At 36.0% G+C, this 17,960-nt stretch overlaps 2 protein-coding genes and 2 long non-coding RNA genes across 4 annotated transcripts; all 4 read left to right on the forward strand.

Moving 5' to 3' along the window:
• Positions 1–347: 347 nt before the first annotated feature.
• On the forward strand, positions 348–1,349 carry LOC133882277 (germin-like protein subfamily 1 member 13). The gene is made up of 2 exons (XM_062321406.1): positions 348–536; positions 687–1,349. The coding sequence occupies exons 1-2, from the start codon at positions 410–412 to the stop codon at positions 1,223–1,225; spliced, it is 666 nt and encodes a 221-aa protein (XP_062177390.1). The 5' UTR covers positions 348–409; the 3' UTR covers positions 1,226–1,349.
• Positions 1,350–5,010: 3,661 nt separating this feature from the next.
• LOC133881047 (germin-like protein subfamily 1 member 7) lies at positions 5,011–5,677 on the forward strand. Its single transcript, XM_062320011.1, has 2 exons — positions 5,011–5,056; positions 5,142–5,677. The coding sequence occupies exons 1-2, from the start codon at positions 5,011–5,013 to the stop codon at positions 5,675–5,677; spliced, it is 582 nt and encodes a 193-aa protein (XP_062175995.1).
• Positions 5,678–7,513: 1,836 nt separating this feature from the next.
• Positions 7,514–10,355, forward strand: LOC133882567 (uncharacterized). Its single transcript, XR_009902685.1, has 3 exons — positions 7,514–8,101; positions 8,740–8,775; positions 10,129–10,355. It is a non-coding gene; the product is annotated as an uncharacterized LOC133882567 (long non-coding RNA).
• Positions 10,356–14,518: 4,163 nt separating this feature from the next.
• LOC133882595 (uncharacterized) lies at positions 14,519–17,348 on the forward strand. Its single transcript, XR_009902689.1, has 3 exons — positions 14,519–15,106; positions 15,745–15,780; positions 17,134–17,348. It is a non-coding gene; the product is annotated as an uncharacterized LOC133882595 (long non-coding RNA).
• Positions 17,349–17,960: the final 612 nt, after the last annotated feature.

Here is a 17,960-nt window from a genome sequence, read left to right on the forward strand (position 1 = left end):
TCGATCGTAATTAAAAGTGATCATGGCATACAAGCAAACATGCATTTCGCAGCTTCGTATATAATTTAATGGGACAGGGTCAAGTATACCTTCACTTTAAGGCTTTGGCGGCCGGCTTGGAGAAACCAATATTCCATTATTTGAAGTGGTCGGATCTGGCTGCATATATTTCTAATATATATGTGCAAATTAACTGGTTAAATTAATAACGGCCGGTTCACCCTCTAAATAAAAAATGGGTAACTTACGTACAAAGTCTTCGAGGCTTCATCTAGTGAAAAATATATATAGACCGGTTCATTGACTCTCCGCTATAAATAGACATGCTCCCATGCAACATATCTCTCACTCCTCACAAAAGCAAGAATTCAGCAAATACAGAAGCAAAAGATCATAACCACAAATAAGGATGAAAGGGGTTCCTAATCACCTTGTAGCTTTGGCACTCGTGGCTTTGGCATGCTCCCTTGCCTCTGCCTATGACCCTGCTCCTCTGCAAGACTTTTGCGTCGCAGTTAACACTTCCACCGATGCTGGTATGTACACATTCTTCTTCTTCTTCTTCTTCTTATTAGTATTATGTTCTTTTGATGCATCTGGATTGTTTTATCTCATCTATGGGATCTACATATCAATGTAATTCTGCTAGTATCTAGCGTGACATTAACAAACTTTTCTCTGTGCAGTATTTGTGAATGGAAAGTTCTGCAAGGACCCAAAGCTTGCCAATGCCAATGATTTCTTTTTCTTGGGGCTAAACACTCCTAGGAGCACTGCAAATCAACTCGGGTCGAATGTCACTCTTTTGACTGTGGACAAAATATTTGGCCTCAATACACTAGGTGTATCCTTAGCTCGCTTAGACTTTGCACCGTATGGCCTAATTCCACCCCACATTCATCCTCGTGCTAGCGAGATTTTAGTAGTCTTAGAGGGTAGTTTGTACGTTGGCTTCATCACATCCAACCCAGATAACCGCCTCATCACCAAAACTCTACACGCGGGAGATGTCTTCGCTTTCCCAATTGGTCTCATTCACTTCGAATTTAATGTAGGAAATACCAATGCTGTTGCTTTTGCCTTTCTCGGCAGCCAGAATCCTGGGCTCATCACTATAGCAGATAATGTGTTTGGATCCAATCCTCCTATCAATCCGGATGTTCTCATTAAGGCCTTCCAATTGGACAAGAATGTAGTTGAGTATCTTCAGAAACAGTTCAGTTAGAAAATGACTGTATGTAATAGCCACAATGAACCGTTAGATGGTTTGAATAAAGTTTGCCATATTTCCATTCTTGTAATGTCATAGCAGTATTCAATTATATTGAAATACAATGGTTACTTATTTATTCTTCTTTTGTTTTTTCTTTTTCTTTTTTTTTTTGGTTTTTTTTTTTTTTTTTTTTTTTTTTTTTAAATTTTTTAATTTTCGACATAACATGCATGGCAACTAAGGTAGAGCGAGTGCACGATTAAATTAATTGAAACCAATGAAATTAATCATTTGATCTAAATATTATAGTAAATAATAAAAATATGACCAACGTACTAATGTGTTTGGATGAAATCATTTGATCTAAAGAAGGCCGGCCAGGGTGAGAAAAGGTTCTGAAAACTTAACTATCCTAACTGAAAATCCATCCAAATTGGTCGATCTGTCTCAAGAAATTTGATCAAAACCGACCAGATTGACACCCATTAATTATATAAAAGCCAAGACTTTCTCACCAATGACCTTAGAGTACTTAGCAACCAGCTTTACCTTTATTCTCTCTCCCACACCATGTTTCCTCTCTTAATAAATTTCCTCTCTTTCCTTAGTTACCTTAACTGTCAATCCTTGCCAGTCCACTGTTGTCTCATGTCTGGGTTCCACTTGTTCGTGCTTTGTACCCACTTCCATCTCGGATTAACTCCTTCTGAATTGTTATGGTTATTGTAATTATTCTCTTAAATTTTAACAATTCTCAATTTAATGTATTCATCTTCTATTTTTTTTTTCTTTTTTTAATTTTATCCATCCGTTACGATTTCTGTTAAATCTTGTCAAAATTATTAAAATACCGTACACTTCTTTCTTTAACAAAAAAATAAAAAAATAAAATAAAGATTAGGCGTCGGTACATACCTTTACAAATTCAATTAAATCTTGATAAACTTCTAAATCATTTTAATTTTTTTTTTGTTTTTTTCTAAAAAAAAAAAAAAAAAAATTGTAATCAAATCCGATTGATTTGATTACCATCAAATCTAATTGTAGGAAATTACTATCAATTCCAATAAATTTCTTAAATCAAATCTCATAATATACTCTAACATTCCCCTCAAGTTTTATGCGTAAGATTCTAAAACTTTGAGTTTATTTTTTATTTTTTATTTTATTATTATTTTTTTTGGAGATGGCAGCTAGGTGGTGGCAAAGACCGGAAACTTGCTAGAGTTGATGGCGGCCTGCAATGGTGATTGAAGGCGGTTGGCGACAATGATCAAAGATGAGCCTTTAATAACAATAGGCAAAACAAAATGGGCCAATTATGGGCTAAAATGAGAGCTAACAAATAGCTGAAATGAGGCCTAGTATGAGACTTAAATGAGCCTGAGTTTTCAATAATATCAAAATGGTTGAGGAAATCACGCCAACAAAAGGCCACAATGAGAGCCAATAAAGGGCTGAACTGAAGCCTAATATGGACCTTAAACAAGCCTGGGTTTTAAAGAATATCACATAGGCTGAAAAATGAGCCTACAATGTGTCAAAAATGGGTTTGGATCAGCAACATACCAATAATAGACCAAATTACAGTAACAACAAAGGGTCAAAAATTAGGCTTTTGATATATATATATATTTTAATTTTTCAAAACTAAATCAAACTTGCATTTAGAACCCATGGGACTCTCTCTGTCTCTCTCTCTATGTCTGTCTGTCTTTAGCTCTCTCTCTCTCTCTCTCCCCTTTAGAGAGAGTTGGCTTCTTTGAATATTTTCGCCGAGGGAGGGAGGCTTTACGTCTCGCTCCTCCCGGCGGTGGTTACCTCCTAGATTTTTGGGCTATGGAGTGTTTTTGTCCCTCACTAGTGTGAACCAATGGAGGTTAGATCTCTCCCAGCCATTAAGGATGTGGAGATTTGTTCCCCCCGGTAGATCTTCTACCGGTGGTGGTTATTTTTCCCCTAGCCCTCTCATGGCTATGGTGGTTTATATATGTTGCTTTTTCTTTTCTCTTTTTCTTTGCTCTTTCTATTAGATCCTGGCAGATGAATTTACATGGTGGTTGTGATTGGGAGCGGCGTTCTCTGGTGTGTCTCCGGCGAAGCGTCTGGCAGTACTTTTCTTGGTTGTTTCTTTGGAGCCAGATCTATTCTCTTCGGCTGGGTTGTACAAGACACGTGCCTCTTCATGGTGGTCGCCGGCGTCTTCCGATCGCGTAGCCCCAAGCCATGGCCGCATCAGTTTGTCCTGCTCGGCGCGTGGCCATCACGTGCCAGGGAGGTTACTCCATGGACCCGCGCGTGAGGGCCACGGCCTATCCTCAAGGTCTTGGTTGGTGGATGTGACGACCCGTTTTTTTTTTTTTTTTTACAAAACGTAAAAACGAGTCATCGCAGTGGCACGTAGCGACAGCCAACATATGGCACATGCCCCATAACATGTACCTGATAATCATAGTATGACATATATCTATCTATGCAGCGGAAAACATAAATCTGAATAGCGGAAATTACAACTTGTACATCTATCACAAATTAATTACATCAAAGAGTCATTTAACGTCTATCTGTATGAGTCTTATTAACACATTATTTACAAAACAACTATGGCTTTACAAAGAATATGTGACACAAACGTCACAAGCAATACCAAACCTATAAAACAGTGGACAACCCGTGGTCCGACAATTACAATCGTCGCGGTGAGCTTCAGTCACAATATCCCAAGCACACTGCTACCGACCCATCGACTATATCGAAGTACCTGCAGCCAAAGAAACATTATCTACACAGTTATGGTGGTATCCACATCCACATAGGTGAAAGAATGAGTTCACCGCCTTAGCATGAAACATACTAAGACCTCAGTGGTATAAGACTAACTGAGTTTTCACAAAGAACCAACCTCTATTTTATTTTTAGTCGTGCAAACACTATATTAGCCACAATTTACTAACAGCTAATGTAGCAAACACCGACTATTCAAAAAACATTTAAAATATACTAAATAGCTGGGAAAATATGTAGAAGTTCCAGTCATCCCTCCTTGGAAGTTTCCACATACAGACCCCTCTATGATAATACTTTTCATTGGTCGCTCAGACATATGTGCACACGATCACTCCATCACAGATATCACGTATACACATAAGTCTTAAGCAAAGAACATGGCATCTTACTTTTCTATACTAGGATAACATCCTTCAACAAAACACTCGCAACACCATCTCTAATCGTATTCCAGCTTCGTGCCTTGACTGCAGTAGATCATGAGAGCACCAGAGTTAAACTCAATCATGCTAACACGTCTTTCCTGATGAACAAGAACAGTCAACCTTCCTACTCATAGACATGCCATTACTCGCACTTGGGCAGTCATGTATCCATGTACTTTCAAGTTCAATGTATGCTATTAACACATGTGACCATCCGATAAAAATATACATAAGATCTTTCATGAAGACTCTTATGCATACCAATACGTCTAGCAAAATTACTCATAGAATAAAAACATCACTCATAAAACAATGTTATATATGTTATGCATGAACTGGGGCTAAAAATGCTGCTGATACTGATACTGTTATGCTGCTGGTACTGATACTGTTATGCTACTGATACTGATACTGATACTGCTAATACTGTTATGCTGCTGATATACTGATACTGCTGGTATGTATGCTCTATACTACATGCTCAATGTTCCGTGCTTGACCAGTATATATTTCACTACTGTATCACGCTAAAATCATGCATTTGCTAAATCACATTCTCTTAAAACTAAACAAATACAGCATTTTATGCAACACTTTGAAATCATTCAAAACATATTTTATGCTTCTGGAGGTATGAAGTCATTTGAAGCATTTGTCCATAATACTGTATTTTTGCTCGATTCTTTTTATATACCTGCTTTTCCTTCTCCATGCAGTATTTGTGAATGGAAAGTTCTGCAAGGACTCCAAGCTTGTCTCTACCAATGATTTCTTCTTCTCCGGACTAAACATTCCCAGAGACACGTCAAATCCACTTGGATCGACGGTCACTCTCCTCAATATGGACAAAATACTAGGCCTCAACACTTTAGGCATATCCTTGGCTTGGATTGACTTTGCACCATACAGCCTAAATCCTCCCCACATTCACCCTCGTGGAACCGAGATCCTTGTAGTCCTAGAGGGTACTCTATTAGTTGGCTTTGTCACATCCAACACAGATAACCGTCTCTTCACCAAAGTTCTTAACGCTGGAGACGTCTTTGTCTTCCCAATTGGTCTCATTCACTTCCAGTTTAATACTGGGCATACCAATGCCGTAGCCATTGCCGGTCTCAGCAGCCAAAATCCTGGGGTCATCACCATAGCAAATGCAGTCTTTGGATCTAATCCTCCAATCAATCCTGATGTTCTCGCCAGGGCCTTCCAACTAGACAGAAACGTGATTAATTATCTTCAGAAAAAGTTCTAGTGGGAAAATAACTAGAATGATATTTGTAATTTCCAATAATGAATCATTAGATGGTTCAGATAGAGCTTGCCATTATTCCCTTCTTGTAACACCATATCAATAACTTTAATGAATCAAAATTCTTTCTTATATGCTGTTTCTCCTTTTTCTTTTTTTGTCACGAAGTGATAATTGAGGTAGAACAAGTGCACGATTAAAGTTAATTACATTTTGAATCCACAATGTTTGAGACATCACTTTTAACTTCTCTCGATACATGCCCTTCATATATTCTCTTTTACATGTTTACAACTCACATGAAATACCTTTTAGACAATTGTGAACTCTACTTTGTGAAAATTAGTGATTAATTAATAGGAAAATGAAAATGATGTACTTTGTAAATACAAGCATATAAAAGACAGTGAAAAATGATTGCATCGTATGACAGGGTACACTGGGACGTGCGGGATAACGATCATGGACTTACTGTACAGGTTAACGCTATGGTCAAAGGCGCTTTTTTTTTTTTTTTTTTTTTTTTTTTATTTTTTATTTTTTTATTTTTTATTTATTTATTTATGTTTGGCCTTCACGTACATCCCAGTATTTAATTAGTGGTCACTTTAGACGTACATCATTAGCAGTGTGGGACATCCGAGGTCGGACTCTTTCGAGCTACAATTGATGGACGCTAGCGTACAATCTACGAGGAACTAGTATTGTATTACAGGTCCCTTGGGATAGCGCCAACTTTGCGGGAAGGGGTTAATTTCTCGAGTAGACTATATGGAGTTTAACTATGACATGATTCTTTTATTACTACATATACTTTATCTATATTGCATTCATGATCTTTTTATCAAATAACGAACTATAAATTTACATTGGTGCATGTGATTTATATTTTAAACATTTCAGTTCACCAAATTATAACATGTGCACCATGTGTATTATTACTTACTAAGTCGTAGACTTACACTTGTATCTTTTTCACCTATGAAATATGTGTTGTTTCATAGTTGTGACTACCTTTAGATGTCGGATTTGAGTTGAACCTCCAGGCAAATGCGGCTGATTAGCCTAGTGATATCGATCTGTTTAATGCTTGAGGACTTATTGCAAGATATTGAAGACCACTCATGATAATTAGTGCTTTTTGGTGATGTTGTACGTACGTTTAGCATTTGAGGCTCAATTATCTATTAAGGTTTAGTTTGAATCTTTTATACTGATGATATGTTTAGTATGATTTCTGTTAATGTGATTATTCTCAGTAGATGCTGTATTTGTAATTATTGTTGTTAGAATATTATATGTTTCTGCTGCATAGTATTCTGTTTTTGAGGAGTAATAGAGATACCAGAGTCTTATTCCTTATGGAGTGGGATTGAGAGGCGAACCGTAAAATTAATTACCAATTAATTAATTTCTCAGGCTACTACAACCGCCCCACAACCCAAATAACCATCAAGGATCTGAATGCACCCCTAGTAAGATGCAACACCCAACAACTGATTCCTCACTCTACGAGCTCAACTAATTGTGTAATACCCCAAATTTTTATTAGACAACATATTTTTTTTTAAAAACCAATAAAAAATACCTATGTTTATTAATTAGTTTTTTTTTTATTAAAAAGAGTAACTCTAGTTAATTTAACTAGATAAAAGTTAACTATGGGTTAACCAGATTTTTATTAAAAAGATTAACTTAGGTTAATCTAACTAGGATAAAAAGTAACTTTAGTTAAAAAAAAAAAAAAGAAAAAAAGAAAAACTTGCCCAGCAAGTTGTCTCCTTTTTCATTTATTATTATTCTTCTTTTTCTTCTTCTTTCCGTATCTTCTTCCTTCCTCTTTCTTTCTTCTTCTTTCCTGCTCTTCATTTTTTCTTCTTCTTTCTTCCGCCCAAGACACGAGCAGAGAGAGTGAGAGTATAGAGACAGAGAGATGAGGCCGAGAGATTGGGAGAGAAGGAGAAACGGAGATAGAGAGAGAACCCGAGAGAGAGATTGAGTGGAAGAGAGACGAAGCGGGAAGAGGCTGTGACCCGACGACCCAGGTGTGCGATCCCGGTGGTCAGAACCAAAGACCGGCGTGGCAGTGCGTTTCCGGTGGAGCCCAGGCCGATTTCCGGCCGATCGTGGAGGACCCGAGTAACCGCAACCCGCCAGACCCGAGAGCTCTGATGCCCGATCCTTCGGTGGTGGAGTCCGGGGTGATTTTCCGGCGGTACAGGTGGACTTCCGGCGAACCAGAAGCCGATTTCCGGCGGGCTCAGGTGTTTTCCGGCCTAACCCCGTGACCCGAAGACCCGAAGCCCAGTGACCCCAAATCCGACAGACCCAGAACCCGGTCCTCCATGGCGTTTTCCGGCGACTTCCAGAACTGATTTCCGGTTGTTTCAGCATGGTTTTCTGGTGGATTTATGAGAAATCCCCAAAGTAAGTGGTTTTGTAATACTAGATTAATTATTGGTTTAATCTTGTTGATTTTTTTGAGTGGTTGATGATTTTATGGGATTGGGATTACTATTAATTTTGGGTTGAATATGTATGGTTTGGAAGCTTGATTTCTTGTTGGAATTGTTGGGATAGATGGATTCGTGATCCCTGTTCTTAACTGGCAGTGAGTGTGTTTTATAGGGTCTTGTTTAGCCGATTGCGTGTGTTTGAAGTGGTTAACTCTGGAATTGGGTTGTGAAAATATAAAATGGGTTTTAGTTTACAAACTGTTGGAATATTCGGTTGGATGATTCTTTATCTATTTGTGGGTAGGGATTTGGATTGTGGACTGATTTCAGGTGTTCACTGTTTGGGTATTCTGTAACCGTGTTCTTCCTCTGTTTTGGCCAGTAGCGAGTGGGATTAATAATTAGTGGACACGAGGGAGTTTATGTTTTTGGAGGGATTTTTCGTGGTTTAGGCCGGTTGAGTTGTAGTGAAATTCTAGAATATTGATGTTTTATTCTATTAAGTGGTATTGTTAAATTATAAATATATATATATAGGATAAATTAATTTAAGTATTAAAACTGAAATTTCAGAACGCTCCGCTAAATCCATCCTTGTGCTTGATCTAGGTAAAAGGTCGATTCTGACGCTAATGGAAAGTCCAGGTAAGGGGATACAACACCGAAAAACCCCAACAAGATTTTATTATAAATCTTTTGAAAAAGTGTTGGGGAATTTTACAAAGTGTTGCTCATGCGATTTTTAATGCCAAGCTTTATTACTCATATGATATTGTTTAAGAATTTTGAGCATAAATCACAGTTTTGGTTAAGAGCATTTTTAAGAATTATGATTTATGCATAATTATAGTTAAGACTATGAGCATTTTAAAATTATGGATTATGCATACTCACAGATATGATTAAGAGCATATTTTAAAGTTATGATTTATGCATAATTACAGTCATAATTAAGAGCATTTCAAAGTTGTGAAATATGCAATAATGAAAAAGAGAGCATTTGAAAGTTATGACTATAGAGCATTCCAAAATAAATGACTCTATTTATGAATACAGTTTTGAAAGGAAAGAGAATCTAAAGTTAAATTCTGCACATGACTACAGTTATAAAAGCGGCTCTTACAGTTTTGAAATAAAGTTTACAGATAAAGCAGAGCCTACAGTATTACAGAAAACGTTTATGTGCAGTAATTGTTTAACCTTGAGGCACTACTACAGTTAGGTCGGTACCGTATAGGGTAGCATGGCAAACATACCGCAAGTCGGTGTGTGCTACCATCCGAGGTTGGCCTTCACCTAGGGAAGACCCCCAACCCGGCGACTCTTCTCTGTGACGACAGGCTGAGTCTATAGGTCCTTTGGACAAAGCCAACGTGCGCCGCTCACGGGAATTGGCGGTGTAGAGTCTATAAGGGGTTAAACCACAGAGAAAGGATTAAAGAGAAAACTGATAAAAAGAATATACTGGATCTTAATAAACTGTCATTCTCATTTATAAACTGTCATTCTTATATCATTATTCATATTCTACAAATTCTATTAAATTGTTCATATGCTATGCCATCTGTCCTAAAACAATACATATCATGTTATGAATCATGCTTTAATATGTGTTTTCTTATAAAACATAAACAGCCTAGCATAACACTTCTCAGACAATTTTTCATAACTTGAATCTCCAACTTATACTCAGTCGAAAATCACATATCATATTCATATTTCTAAACATCATTATAAATCTTAATATATTTTAAAAACACTTAAATCATCTAAAATAAATTAAAATCAACATACAACTGGTTTAGGTTATAAATCACTTTACATTATGCAATTCCTTATATGTGAAATTATTTTCTTATCAGTGAGTAGAATAAATCTATCATTATGCATGATTAAAGATTATGGCATAAAGGTTTATAGCATGTTTTATTTCCCCTGGTGTTGTATTTTCCTTACTGAGTTGTCGAACTCACCCCTTCTTCCTCCACCCCTCTCCAGATGACAACCGTAAGACGAAGACTTTTTCTTGTAAGGGCGTAGACCTCGCTGAGAGCGATAGTTCGTGATGAACCAGCCAAACCCTAGTATTGTATAGTACGATTTGTTCCTTTTGGAGTTCATGATATTGTATAGATTTATAAATAGAAAGGTTTAAGAGAGTAGAAATTTTAAATTTTTAGTTGTAAATGCACGCTTTCATTTATAATGTTTGTTTTTAGCACTTAAACTCACGTTTTCCCTTATATCCCAAAATGGGGGCGTGACAGCATGGTATCAGAGCATTTTGCTCTATGGACTGTAGGAGTGGATCTTTTAGAGTCTAACTTCTATAAGATCTAGGGAGCGGATAGGATTTTACATCATAGCAGAATGACTTTGTGAACCCTAGGATTGATCTTATTAAGGTTGAAATCTCTAAGTTGGAATCAATACTAAGGAGTAAGTTATGATCAGTATCAAAGTATAATAGGTTTTCAAGACCTGTTTACTTAAGTGTTAAGTTGTACAATCTTTCTTGAGGAATAGCAAATTGCATCGGTTATAGACCAACTTGTTTTGGATTGTTAGGTATTGATAACTATCATATTTTGAGGTATAGTCATGATTTATGAAATGCTTTTAGAGATATAGATTATAGAAATTTGGATGCTTAATATCTTGGCAGATTTATGGATATTAAGTCAATAAATGTATTGAGCATCACATAGATATTTTATGTGCTTAGAATAAATATTGAAGTTTTGAGATTACTTGATTTACTCGAGGATGTAAACAAAGATATCTATGATTTTGAATCTGGTATCTTTTGAGGATGGATACTTAATCTATAGATGCCGATTCATGTGTTTTAAGGACATATAAGAAATAAGTTGATTTAGTAAATTGATGATTTTGGAGCAATTATATTATTATGATCTTATAACTTTAGTGAAGTTAGAATTTATTAATTGAGGAATGTTTGGAGTTTTCTAGAGGATAAGATAATCCATATGATAAGATGAATCTTTCGGAAGATCTTAAGATTGAGAAATGCTCTAATTATCATATTTGAGGATTGATCAATGGCATAATTGAATTGGATTGAGGTTAAGGCTGAATCCATTGACCTATGAGGATAATAGTATTTATGCAGGATAAGAAAAAGGTCATAGTACCTATGTAGAGAATCAAAGGAACAAAAGTTCAAGGAATATGACAGTCTTAGAAGATTTTTGGATATAATGATTTTCTTTTAACCTCTTTGAGAAGATTGATCAGTTGTGATTGAAGATTTTTATGGACTCATAAAGAGGACTGCAACGCTTTGAGGTATGGATTGTTAAATCTTTTAGGTATTTTAATTTGTAGGGTTTGATAAAATCTGATAATTTGGTCTGAGAATTTTGAGGTTATGCAAGCAGTGGATTTGTTAATTAAGAATTTGGAGATAGGAATTTTGATCAATCAAGAATCAACCATTTGGGTAAATATCAATACCTAAGAATTGTTTATTTAGATATAGGTTGATACTTTCGGCATAATGATTAAGATCGGTTAGATCGTAGTTTGAATAAGTATAATGATAAGTTCATGTTTATTACCAATTTTTGATCAACTATTTTCGCTACTAATATGTGTGTGATTGACTGGTTGGATGAGCGCCTTTCTCTGTGATCGATTGTCCTTCGCTGCAATGACGACATAGAGGAATGCTGGGAACATGCAGTGGTTTAACAAAATCAGGATCACGCACTACGAGGCGAATGTCTACGCTCAAATCAAGTATTAATGCCGGGTAAGGTTACTATCATGCGAGGTAAGTGCGTAATTATTCTTGATACTAAATTGAGAAAAATTAGTGCTCAACTGTTCGGATTAAGAATTTCTGCGTTTGAGAAGTTCATTGTTAGCCTAATAATTGTGTTTATGTGGAGATAAGATACAATGAGACCTTTAGAATAAAATGGAGTTATTTTTAGAAACTTGTGATTTCCTTATTTGGTAAGTTAGTTTTCCCAGTTTTAGTTAAAATAGATTTGTGGAGGAGATAACGTTTGTTTCGATTGTTAGTGGATTTAGTTGATGCACAGCGTTAGAGATGGATTTAAGTCGCTCAGGCGGTTAGGCAAGACTTTGATGGTTATAAACTTCAGCCATGAATTGCGAATCTTGATATTATATTATTTGGTTTGTTATGGAGATTTATAATGAGGGTTTCTTAAATGAATTCTAGATTATCAATTATGATGAACTGTTGAAATTTTTAAATAAGGAATTTCCACTTGATTTATATTGGCTGAGTTTGAAGTTTAAAAGATTAATATCAATTTTATGATGGTAGCCAAAGATTACAGATTTTGATAATAAGTTTATATTCTAAGAGGATTCTAAATCATGGAACTGAAAATATATGATTTTGTTGTTGGAAGAAATTTTGGTGTTATAGAAATATGATTTGTATATTTATTGTTGGAAAACAATATGTTATGATTAAATCCCATTTCGAGGTTCATTTGAATCAGAATAATTTTTATGGGATAATATTGTTAATATTCTCTTTAACTAGAATCATGATGAATGGTAATGTCAAATGTGGAGACTAGGTTTCGATGCATTACTGATATTGATGCTTAGTTGATTTTAGGAAAGTGAGAGATACTACATGGTAGCCAATAGAATCAATTATATATCAGTTAATATGATCAAGGAAAAAATTGATTATGTTATTTGAGGGTTAAGCCTTAGATTTTGGAATTTCTGATTTACAGACTTGATATTTATACTTTGAGGATCTTAGAATTCCTGCATCTCTGTTAGATGTTAAATATACATTTGATGATTAACCGATTTATATTTCGAGGTTAAATCTTGCAATGGAATGCAAGGATATTGCTTGATCTATAATTGAGATTTACCTATGATTTGAAGGCAAGATTTGAAAACATTAATGGCTTACACTCTTTTTGATGATAAAGATAATATCGATTATTTTATAAGACCTGATCTTAAAGCCCTTATACCCTTGTCATGATATTAAGGATAGTTATGATTGATTGATCTACTTGTTTATGAATTATTACTAATTTATGATCGAGGTAAACAATACTATTTGGTGTTATCGTTGGAAGATCCTAAGGTCAATATTTTAGCCTTTTGTAAAACCATTTGAAGTTAATTGAGGTAGACACTATCTTGGTTTTTAAATCTTGCTGCTTGTGATTTATTATGATATGAGTTATGTTTTGAGGTCAGAAGAATTAAAGACTGTCTTACTTAAGGATATGAAGGGTTGGATTCGGAGATAATGTTTAAGGATTTTCTAATGGAAAGAAACTCCAACCCCTAAGGATTAATTAAGCACGGTCTTTTATCGAGACGTTGGACTTTGAATAAGTTTCTTCCCTAGAATTGGGCGTTGGAATTTCAATAACACGAGATGGGAGACTTTCTTGGGAAGCATCGAATAACGAAGTCAGAGCTATGTATTCTTAATGTAGAAGATCTAATCTAAATTAGGTGAGACTTTATCGGTGGAATGTATTTAGCAAGTATGTGACACCGCTCGAGCACGGGTATACTTTCTGTCTTTGACGAGGGTTATGATGAAGTATACGCAAACCTGTCAGACGATATTGAGTTAAGGTTGGTACACCCACCTTAGTCGGTAGATCGACTCATAGAATAGATCATGGTACTATATAAAATATTATTTTCTTACACCCTTTTCGAAGGAATAGGGACAACTGCTTATCATGATCGAAGTTTTCGTCTATGATAAGTTTATTTCTGAAAAGAAGTAGATGGAACTTTAACAATAGAAGTTAAGGTGGAATTTCAAGATATTGCTTAAAGTATTTTGAATACAATGATCTGATCAGGTACTGCAGACACAGACGAACGAATTAGACGAGCTTTACAAAAAGAGCAGACCTTTACATTGAAGCAGAGAAATGGAAACGATGTGGATGGTGATGGTTACATTGAAAGTCACAGTTATGGCAAGATGATATAAGCATGCTTTATTTTTCTTCGTTAAGGGAAAACTTTATAGTTTTTTAAAAATTTCGAGGACGAAATTCTTTTAAGGGGGGAAGATTGTAATACCCCAAATTTTTATTAGACAACATATTTTTTTAAAAAAACCAATAAAAAATACCTATGTTTATTAATTAGTTTTTTTTTATTAAAAAGAGTAACTCTAGTTAATTTAACTAGATAAAAGTTAACTATGGGTTAACTAGATTTTTATTAAAAAGATTAACTTAGGTTAATCTAACTAGGATAAAAAGTAACTTTAGTTAAAAAAAAAAAAAAAAAAGAAAAAGAAAAACTTGCCCAGCAAGTTGTCTCCTTTTTCATTTATTATTATTCTTCTTTTTCTTCTTCTTTCCGTATCTTCTTCCTTCCTCTTTCTTTCTTCTTCTTTCCTGCTCTTCATTTTTTCTTCTTCTTTCTTCCGCCCAAGACACGAGCAGAGAGAGTGAGAGTATAGAGACAGAGAGATGAGGCCGAGAGATTGGGAGAGAAGGAGAAACGGAGATAGAGAGAGAACCCGAGAGAGAGATTGAGTGGAAGAGAGACGAAGCGGGAAGAGGCCGTGACCCGACGACCCAGGTGTGCGATCCCGGTGGTCAGAACCAAAGACCGGCGTGGCAGTGCGTTTCCGGTGGAGCCCAGGCCGATTTCCGGCCGATCGTGGAGGACCCGAGTAACCGCAACCCGCCAGACCCGAGAGCTCTGATGCCCGATCCTTCGGTGGTGGAGTCCGGGGTGATTTTCCGGCGGTACAGGTGGACTTCCGGCGAACCAGAAGCCGATTTCCGGCGGGCTCAGGTGTTTTCCGGCCTAACCCCGTGACCCGAAGACCCGAAGCCCAGTGACCCCAAATCCGACAGATTCAGAACCCGGTCCTCCATGGCGTTTTCCGGCGACTTCCAGAACTGATTTCCGGTTGTTTCAGCATGGTTTTCTGGTGGATTTATGAGAAATCCCCAAAGTAAGTGGTTTTGTAATACTAGATTAATTATTGGTTTAATCTTGTTGATTTTTTTGAGTGGTTGATGATTTTATGGGATTGGGATTACTATTAATTTTGGGTTGAATATGTATGGTTTGGAAGCTTGATTTCTTGTTGGAATTGTTGGGATAGATGGATTCGTGATCCCTGTTCTTAACTGGCAGTGAGTGTGTTTTATAGGGTCTTGTTTAGCCGATTGCGTGTGTTTGAAGTGGTTAACTCTGGAATTGGGTTGTGAAAATATAAAATGGGTTTTAGTTTACAAACTGTTGGAATATTCGGTTGGATGATTCTTTATCTATTTGTGGGTAGGGATTTGGATTGTGGACTGATTTCAGGTGTTCACTGTTTGGGTATTCTGTAACCGTGTTCTTCCTCTGTTTTGGCCAGTAGCGAGTGGGATTAATAATTAGTGGACACGAGGGAGTTTATGTTTTTGGAGGGATTTTTCGTGGTTTAGGCCGGTTGAGTTGTAGTGAAATTCTAGAATATTGATGTTTTATTCTATTAAGTGGTATTGTTAAATTATAAATATATATATATAGGATAAATTAATTTAAGTATTAAAACTGAAATTTCAGAACGCTCCGCTAAATCCATCCTTGTGCTTGATCTAGGTAAAAGGTCGATTCTGACGCTAATGGAAAGTCCAGGTAAGGGGATACAACACCGAAAAACCCCAACAAGATTTTATTATAAATCTTTTGAAAAAGTGTTGGGGAATTTTACAAAGTGTTGCTCATGCGATTTTTAATGCCAAGCTTTATTACTCATATGATATTGTTTAAGAATTTTGAGCATAAATCACAGTTTTGGTTAAGAGCATTTTTAAGAATTATGATTTATGCATAATTATAGTTAAGACTATGAGCATTTTAAAATTATGGATTATGCATACTCACAGATATGATTAAGAGCATATTTTAAAGTTATGATTTATGCATAATTACAGTCATAATTAAGAGCATTTCAAAGTTGTGAAATATGCAATAATGAAAAAGAGAGCATTTGAAAGTTATGACTATAGAGCATTCCAAAATAAATGACTCTATTTATGAATACAGTTTTGAAAGGAAAGAGAATCTAAAGTTAAATTCTGCACATGACTACAGTTATAAAAGCGGCTCTTACAGTTTTGAAATAAAGTTTACAGATAAAGCAGAGCCTACAGTATTACAGAAAACGTTTATGTGCAGTAATTGTTTAACCTTGAGGCACTACTACAGTTAGGTCGGTACCGTATAGGGTAGCATGGCAAACATACCGCAAGTCGGTGTGTGCTACCATCCGAGGTTGGCCTTCACCTAGGGAAGACCCCCAACCCGGCGACTCTTCTCTGTGACGACAGGCTGAGTCTATAGGTCCTTTGGACAAAGCCAACGTGCGCCGCTCACGGGAATTGGCGGTGTAGAGTCTATAAGGGGTTAAACCACAGAGAAAGGATTAAAGAGAAAACTGATAAAAAGAATATACTGGATCTTAATAAACTGTCATTCTCATTTATAAACTGTCATTCTTATATCATTATTCATATTCTACAAATTCTATTAAATTGTTCATATGCTATGCCATCTGTCCTAAAACAATACATATCATGTTATGAATCATGCTTTAATATGTGTTTTCTTATAAAACATAAACAGCCTAGCATAACACTTCTCAGACAATTTTTCATAACTTGAATCTCCAACTTATACTCAGTCGAAAATCACATATCATATTCATATTTCTAAACATCATTATAAATCTTAATATATTTTAAAAACACTTAAATCATCTAAAATAAATTAAAATCAACATACAACTGGTTTAGGTTATAAATCACTTTACATTATGCAATTCCTTATATGTGAAATTATTTTCTTATCAGTGAGTAGAATAAATCTATCATTATGCATGATTAAAGATTATGGCATAAAGGTTTATAGCATGTTTTATTTCCCCTGGTGTTGTATTTTCCTTACTGAGTTGTCGAACTCACCCCTTCTTCCTCCACCCCTCTCCAGATGACAACCGTAAGACGAAGACTTTTTCTTGTAAGGGCGTAGACCTCGCTGAGAGCGATAGTTCGTGATGAACCAGCCAAACCCTAGTATTGTATAGTACGATTTGTTCCTTTTGGAGTTCATGATATTGTATAGATTTATAAATAGAAAGGTTTAAGAGAGTAGAAATTTTAAATTTTTAGTTGTAAATGCACGCTTTCATTTATAATGTTTGTTTTTAGCACTTAAACTCACGTTTTCTCTTATATCCCAAAACGGGGGCGTGACAAATTGCCTGTCCACACCATGTGCCCATTTCCAAAAGATTTAGGGAGGGAATCTCAAATTGAGTAACAACTTATTTCTAAGAATCCCTTGAACCTTGAAAAGGAAGGGCAGAGATAATGGCCTATATAAAGAAAGAAAGGGTACTATTCACACAGGTATGTGCACTTTGCCTTAACAAGACTATGCTAAAATTCCCTCTTCATATACACCAACTCATGTGAGCATCGGAGTAGTCTCAGCGGATCCAGCCTCAACGAATCCCCATAACCTCTTAATTTTCTTCCTTTGCACACTACAAAAAATAAGCTCATTAGCGGCGACATTTTGTTGCCGCTAATGAGTACTTTGTCGCCGCTATTGATCAATAGCGGCGACATGTGGCCGCTAATGAGGTGGTCACTAAAAGTCGGACGCTAATGATCAATAGCGGCGACCTCAAAGAGTCTCCCGTAATAATAGATAAATAGCGGCAATAAATGTTGCCGCTAATAGTATTTATGTGGATGCTAAAAAACTTTAAAACTTGACCTGTATGTCGCCGCCAATGCTCTATCATTAGC

This window comes from Alnus glutinosa, chromosome 11 (assembly GCF_958979055.1).
Source record: "Alnus glutinosa chromosome 11, dhAlnGlut1.1, whole genome shotgun sequence".
Taxonomy (NCBI): Eukaryota; Viridiplantae; Streptophyta; class Magnoliopsida; order Fagales; family Betulaceae; genus Alnus; species Alnus glutinosa.

Excerpts from the sequence above, each read along its gene's own strand:
- LOC133882277 (XM_062321406.1), top strand. The coding sequence starts at position 410 with ATGAAAGGGGTTCCTAATCACCTTGTAGCTTTGGCACTCGTGGCTTTG. Across the intron at positions 537-686 it reads TAACACTTCCACCGATGCTG|TATTTGTGAATGGAAAGTTC; the intron begins GTATGTACACAT and ends TTCTCTGTGCAG.
- LOC133881047 (XM_062320011.1), top strand. The coding sequence starts at position 5,011 with ATGCAACACTTTGAAATCATTCAAAACATATTTTATGCTTCTGGAG. Across the intron at positions 5,057-5,141 it reads CATATTTTATGCTTCTGGAG|TATTTGTGAATGGAAAGTTC; the intron begins GTATGAAGTCAT and ends TTCTCCATGCAG.